This window comes from Littorina saxatilis, linkage group LG14 (genome assembly GCF_037325665.1).
Source record: "Littorina saxatilis isolate snail1 linkage group LG14, US_GU_Lsax_2.0, whole genome shotgun sequence".
NCBI classification, from domain to species: Eukaryota; Metazoa; Mollusca; class Gastropoda; order Littorinimorpha; family Littorinidae; genus Littorina; species Littorina saxatilis.
This window is the reverse complement of record NC_090258.1, coordinates 7,317,890-7,325,389: the sequence shown is the minus strand read 5'-3', so window position 1 is coordinate 7,325,389 and position 7,500 is coordinate 7,317,890. Positions and strand designations below refer to the sequence as shown.

At 42.4% G+C, this 7,500-nt stretch overlaps 1 protein-coding gene and 1 long non-coding RNA gene across 2 annotated transcripts in view; both read right to left on the bottom strand.

The window, feature by feature from the left end:
• The window catches only part of LOC138946818 (uncharacterized), a 59,963-nt gene that overhangs the window by 9,892 nt on the left and 42,571 nt on the right, over positions 1-7,500 (bottom strand). The window contains exon 16 of the mRNA XM_070318220.1: positions 1,015-1,184. Within this exon, the coding sequence (XP_070174321.1) occupies positions 1,015-1,184 (170 nt within the window). The remainder of the gene's footprint in view (positions 1-1,014; positions 1,185-7,500) is intronic.
• Positions 4,587-7,128, bottom strand: LOC138947023 (uncharacterized). Its single transcript, XR_011449519.1, has 2 exons — positions 6,609-7,128; positions 4,587-6,282 (listed from the first exon to the last, which is right to left on the bottom strand). It is a non-coding gene; the product is annotated as an uncharacterized lncRNA (long non-coding RNA).

Sequence of the window (7,500 nt, the reverse complement as noted above, 5' to 3'; positions counted from 1 at the left end):
TATCGTGTGTGTCCATGGGGAGGGGTGGCTTATCGTGTGTGTCCATGGGGAGGGGTGGCTTATCGTGTGTGTCCATGGGGAGGGGTGGCTTATCGTGTGGAAGATCTGAGAAGGTGAGCCCGAAATGGCGGTCTTATCCCAAGAAAAAGCCAGATCTGAGATGGTGCGATGAATCGTGTACATGGGACGGAATGTGGCTTTAATCAACACCACAGCAATGGTTTCGTGGAAAAGCGCAAATATGCCTCATAGCGAACGGCTATAAAAAAAAATATAACAAGAAGAGCAAACGCTCGATCGAGTCACTTTCGCAGTTCTGAATATTATATGAGGCATCAGATGGACAGGAAGAAATTGCTATTCACAACACAATGAGTCACGTTCACATAAAATTTGAGCCCGGTCACTTTTATAGTTTCCGAGAAAAGCCCAACGTTAAGTTGTGTGTTGCCGAACAGAAAAGGCTAGTTATCTCCCTTGTTTTTCTGATAACGTTCGTAAAAGGCTACAGATGTAAATACTTTGATGTAAAGAATAATCCTACAAAGTTTCAATCACATCCGATGAACTTTGTCAAAGATATAAAATGTCTAATTTTTCCTTTGACGCTGACCTGTGACCTTGAAAAAGGTCAAAGGTCAACGAAACCATCGTTAAAGTGTAGAGGTCATTGGAGGTCACGACTAAACAAAATATGAGCCCGATCGCTTTGATAGTTTCCGAGAAAAGTCCAACGTAAAGGTGGTGTCTACGGACGGCCGGCCGGCCGGACGGCCGGCCGGACGGCCGGCCGGACAGACTAACACTGACCGATTACATAGAGTCACTTTTTCTCAAGTGACTCGAAAAATTAAAACCACATAATATGCAGACGCTCTTACAAACGAACACCAAACCAACAGTTTGACTCATCGACTGCGAAAGTAACTAACCTGTTCGAATTCGCTAGCTCCAAAAACAACTATAACCTTGGTAACTAAACATTGAAGAAAGTGAGGGGGGGGAAACACTTACTCTTTCCTCTTCATTTCTCAACCAGCCAGCCACATCATCCATGGCTTTCAGTGTTTCTGGTATGACGTAAGACAACGTCAGAGCCATGACCTCACTGATGACGCTAGCGACTTTATGTTGCGTTTCGTGTATGTGCGTCACTTTTTCCATGGTCATCCCGTGCAATCCACCTGCAATGAATACAAACAGAATGGCAGAAACCCAAACCAACAGACAATGGGACAAAGAAAAATAAAGCGTGTACACAATCAAGTAATGATTTTGAAGGCATTTTAATGCGCTCTACGTTAATTTTCAAAGACTTCGTCTAAACCTCCAGCCTTTCTTATCGCTTTGGGCAAGAAAACAAATTCCATGTTTCCGATTCCCCGGAAAATGTTTCCATAATGACGTGAACGGTTGTCTCGGTGACTTTGGCATCATAAGCAGTGGGAAAGCAGTTCCCTGCCAAACTAGTTTGACACGACCTCATGAACATGATATACACACGTGTGGTTTAAATGATATTGTTATCTCATGAGTGGTCTCTCTCACGTATGTAGGATACATTAAAACCTTGAACCTTGATTCCCTCTCTCCCACGCCCCCCCCCCCCCCCCCCCATTTTCTCCGACCTTCTCTGTATGATCGTGTGTTTGTCTTAAAGGCACAGTAAGCCTCCCGTAAACCATCACAGAGCTCCCCGAGCGTCTAAATACAGTACAAGCATACTTCCATTTGAACGCTCACCGAACGGGAACATCCTGGCTGCTTTCTGTCGAGCGTGAGACATTTTCCAAGAATTTATTTTCGTGGACTTGGTCCTCTACAACAATGGCGCCTCGTTTTGGTGCTAGACCTAACTTTTAAAATCTAAATAATAAATTGACAGCTTGTTACACAAACATTCTTTAATCATAAAAGAATTCGTTTTTCATCAAGACAAGATCAGAACAATTCGAAGTTGTGAAAGTTTAAAAAAAGAAAAGCCCGGAAGCAGGGTCACGCAAGGGTCGTGGCAGACGACGGTTTTATCAGTGCAAATCGCCGTTCCTCTCAACAGTCAAAAGCCATCGCTAGAGTTCTTGTGAACCACAGCCGTTGTTTCGTGCATAAAAAACGTGCTTTTGTAGATAAGCTCACGTCGAGTCGCATTCAAATGACTAACTATGACGACTGCATTGTGAAAAGGGAAAACTGGATCACACGGGTTCACGATGGCTCAGGGGTAAGATAAACCACGCAAAAATAAATTCTTTGAAAATTGTTCGCTCTTTACGGAGGGCACCTAGGATGTTCTCAATTGGTGAGTGTTTAAATGAAAGGGTGTTTGTACTGTGTGTAAAAGCCTGACCGTATCTGTGATGGTTTACGGGAGGCTTACTGTGCCTTTAATGCTCGTGTGTTTGTGTTATTAGAAATGCGATGTGGTGCCAAAAGACAAATGTCCATGTTTATGTAAAATGAAAATAGACATTACAGTTTTCTTTTCTTATCTTATTCTAGGGCCATGAGCCCTAGTACTACGCTGGCGTTGGCTCACATGTATGTATAGCTGAAAGCTTATGGGTGTCGGCAGGCGTTTGCGCATGCGCTTATGTCGTCATCAGTTTGTGTACACAGAAAGTTGTGACATCCGTCACCCTATGGGAGGGGTGAAGGCAACATTGTTGTTCATCTGTAGAAAGTTGTGAAATCCGTCACCCTATGGGAGGGGTAAAGGCAAAATTGGTCATCACTGAGTTTGTGTAACACAGGAAGTTGTGAATTACAAAATTGTTCAACAAAAACATCAGAGATCGAATTGTGCAGGGTCAACCGCAACAAACTCAAACCGAGCCATGCATACTTACCGAGAAAATGAAAGTTTTACGCCCTCACGGCAAAGCCATTAGGGGCATGTTACACGGGAAAACCCGGCTTTGTATGAAAATAAAAATTAAAAAAATGCGGGGGGGGGGGGGGGGGGGGGATGTAGACAGCTGGTTGCCGGCTGCTAGAGGAGACCTGAAATGGGCTAGGGACCGGGTTGGGTCGTCTTGGGTCAGTGCTGAAATGGTTACTTTTTTGGCTGTTGGCCGAACGAACACCCGGGCTTCATATTTTTGCATGCATGTATTCGTGTTTCCAAGGCCTGAGGCTTTCGCTGTGACCCTGGGATCTTTATCGTGCGCATGCGTGCACACGGGGGTGTTCGGACACCGAGGAGAGTCTGCACAAAGTTAACTCTGGGACACACATCCCGCGCCGAACTTGGGGGTTGAACCCACGTTGATAGTAACAACCGGTTTTAAAGCCAGCGCCTCTACCGACTGGGCAAACTCCCCCCCCCCCCCCAATTTGTTGGGGTCAAGAAGTTCCATGGAGGGCGGGGGGTATGGAGTAACACATAGTGTTTTGCTCAGAACATTCCCACCCATGCAGAGCCGCGCTATGGGTACGCATTACCGTGAAGCTGGCAGTCAGTGCTACCAAATGTCGTCTGTGTCTACCACTCGGTGGTGACTTAATGTGGGTCTATGTAAGCAGATGCCAGCGCAAGCAATCTGATGCAGAGTCAGGAGGCGGTTTGGTACAAGAGAACCTTAGAGGCCACAGCCTCGGCCGTTTGAGGGATCTGTGTGTCTGGAGGCACATTTGGTTTCTGAGGTTCAAGCGGAGCTGTTGCCTCTGCTCCCAAGTTCCCGTGTCTGGAGGCGTTTTTGGTATGGTAGCAAACCTGTAGGATGCATACTTACCGTTTGTCACTGTTTGTTTAAAAGAACATGGTCACATTTGTAAAAAAAAATGTTAAATTAAAAAATAAATAACATTTTGGTTCATGATTTTTCCTACACCTGTGCTGAAAATAAGAAATAAAAATGTTGGTATATACGTCACTCAAATACATGCATACTTACGTTAAAATTAATATTAAAAGTCCTACGGTTTTGAGCCATTAAGGACTTGAGTGTTTGTCCGCTTTCAAAAAGAGGAAAGAAAGAAACAAAAAATAAGGAGAGGAGGGCAGGGGGTGGGGTTGAGTTGATAATGCTCTGTGGAATTTGTTAAAATGAAAAGTAGTTAAGATGTTTCTTGGTAAGAATTATAAGTCTGTATTCTATATCTTGAATAACGGGCTTGTAATATTTTTTTATTTTTATTTCAAATCGAGTTAAAAAGTGGAACCTTTCAGGATCACCAATAAAACCAAATAGATGAGCAAGTAAGAGGAACACGAACAATAAATCTCAAAACTTTTTACAAATAAAAGGATTACGATGTAAGCCACGAAGGCCGTGGTAATAAAAACAATATGTACAGTTTGGCGACTAGTGGGCCTTGGGTGAGGATATGTTGTCTAGAAGGTAGTCGCTGGAATCAGGAGGGATGGCGGGAGCCACTCGACCTCAAACTGAAACACGCTGATGTGATAATCTGGGCTTAGTTATACCCACAGCCCCATGTCCGAGTCCCTGACCAGTCGGCACAGCAGCAAGCTGTGTGACCAGCCTAGAGAACTGCTACTGCGCAGATAATCCTGGGGACTCAGACCATGGAGCTGCATATGTGGCCATTTCTGCGAAAAGGGACCTTGTTGACAAATTTATCGATTTTGAGTTTTGGATTTTATTTGACAGACTGTTATATTTAGAACGTGATGTGAGAATTTCAGACCTTCAAATTTATTTTTCACGGAGTTATGACCCTTTTTTGGAGATACCCCCAAAATGACTTAAAATGGCCAAACTTTTAAAAACAAACTTTTGCCGGGAAATAGTAAGTTCAATCATCTGCCGTTATTACTTGTATGGTTTTAGGTCAAAATAATGTTTCATTCCAGAGTTATTGCCCTTTTTGTAACGTTACCCTAATTTTTACTTTTTCGTCTTTTTCTATCATTCTCTCCTCCCATGCAGAAGAAACAAGTCGCGTAAGGCGAAATTACTACATTTAGTCAAGCTGTGGAACTCACAGAATGAAACTGAACGCACTGCATTTTTTTCACAATCACCGTAGTCCGCCGCTAGTGCAAAAGGCAGTGAAAGTGACGAGCCTGTTCAGCGCGGTAGCGGTTGCGCTGTGCTGCATAGCACACTTTACTGTACCTCTCTTCGTTTTAACTTTCTGAGCGTGTTTTTAATCCAAACATATCATATCTATATGTTTTTGGAATCAGGAACCGACAAGGAATAAGATGAAATTGTTTTTAAAACGATTTCGTAAACTTAATTTTAATCATAATTTTTATATTTTTAATTTTCAGAGCTTGTTTTTAATCCGAATATAACATATTTATATGTTTTTGAAATCAGAACATGATGAAAAATAAAATAAAAGTAATTTTCAATCGTTTTATAAAAACATATTTTTAATTACAATTTTCAGATTTTTAATGACCAAAGTCATAAATTAATTTTTAAGCCTCCATGCTGAAATGCAATACTGAAGTCCGGCCTTCGTCGAAGATTGCTTGGCCAAAATTTCAATCAATTTGATTGAAAAATGAAGGTGTGACAGTGCCGCCTCAACTTTTACAAAAAGCCGGATATGACGTCATAAAAGACATTTATCGAAATAAAAAATAAAAAATCTGGGGATTTTATACCCAGGAACTCTCATGTAAAATTTCATAAAGATCGGTCCAGTAGTTTAGTCTGAATCGCTCTACACACACACACGCACAGACACACACACACATACATCACGACCCTCGTCTCGATTCCCCCTCTATGTTAAAACATTTAATCAAAACTTGACTAAATGTAAAAACAATCAGCCATATGATTTTTTTTCTCGAATATTTCTTCTTCTTTCATACTACCTCTCCCCCCGCCATGTTCTATTCTTTCTTCACCCACGCACATACAAACACAAACTATTTGAGGCTGTCTGCTGAAAACAATACACACACACTTGTCGACTTGAAGTTGTGGTACTTCTAAATTTCATAACAAGGATTAATTGTTCAGTTTCCTTGGTAAATACAGCTTCCAGTTGTAGAATGTAACATATGGTGCTGTGTGTCCTTGCACACGTGGGTCTGTCAGTCTGTCCATCACTTCACTGAATTGAAAATGTCATCCGTGCACTCTGCTATCGAACGTCTCCCTTTACTTTCAACAAACTGAAATGCCAATCAGGGTCGAACTTGATGTGGCCGACGATCAAGACATTTTCAAAATGGATTTGTGCTGTTCATTCACACACAAAACTGAATGCCTAAGTATTGATGCACCATGCCGAAGACTGAAGTTGCTACCCTCCTCTGTACCCCTGCCTCATTCGCAAGGTAGACGATTTGCTTCTCTGAAACAAAGGCAACCACAGAGTTGATCAACATATTATTTACTAACCACTATTTGCACAGCTCAAGTCTGGTTTTGGGTACCTGTCCACTTGCCATTTCTAAGCTGGTATGGTATGGTGACATTATCGAAAATGTAGTGTGTGTGTGTGTGTGTGTATGTGTGTGTGTGTGTGTGTGTGTGTGTGTGTGTGTGTGTGTGTGTCTGTGTCTGTGTGTGTGCTTCTTTGTTGGAGAAAACAGCACATAAACACAAATATAACTGTATTGCTCCCCCCTTTTTTTTTTTAAAGTACTGACAAATTGTAAAGTATTAATATGTCTTTACCTACTGAGCAAAGTCCCAAGGGTAAACCATGCTGATTTCCTTGGAACTGGAACCGGCTGGACATTGCTGTTGCCCCATTCTGTCGAACACCTGCTTTGTGGCCAGGCACTTCTGTCTTTTGTTGTTGCACTGTCCGGTGAATTGCTGGACTTGTTTGCTGTTCCACGCCAGCAAACTGAGAGAAAGAGAGTAACATTGGTTAAATAAAAAAAAAGAGGAGTTTAAAAACATACTACACGTACACACATACCACCACCACCATCATCATCATCATCATCATCATCATCATCAAAATCATCAAAATCATCATTGTCATTATCATCTCTCTTCCTCTATCTACCCCTCTTTCTCTCTCTCTCTCTCTCTCTCTCTCTCTCTCTCTCTCTCTCTCTCTCTCTCTCTCACACACACACACACACACACACACACACACACACACACACACACACACACACACATACAGAAACCCTCACACAACACACACACACACACAAGCTGCGCGCGCGCGCACACACACACACAAAACACACACTGCAGTCTATATATATGGTAACTTACCTGAAATTGTAGCCTGTCATAGATCTAAGTGGAGACAGCAAACGGTAAGCTAGAGCAACAGGTTCTCATTTACGATGTCCGGGCATTCAAACGATCAGGAAGAGGAAGACCTTGCTTCGCAATAGGCCTATGCTCTTGGAGAACTCTTTAACCGATTAGTAGTGTGCGTTGTCATCATGAACCTTTACAACACCATCGTGATCAAAGTAGATCTGCTTCGACTTCGGAGTCACAAAATAATGTCCGGGCGAAGTGCAACAAAAATATTCTGAATTAACAGCATTGACCTCGTCAACAAAATCGTTGTCTTATCCCAAAGTGACTTCTGTCAGCA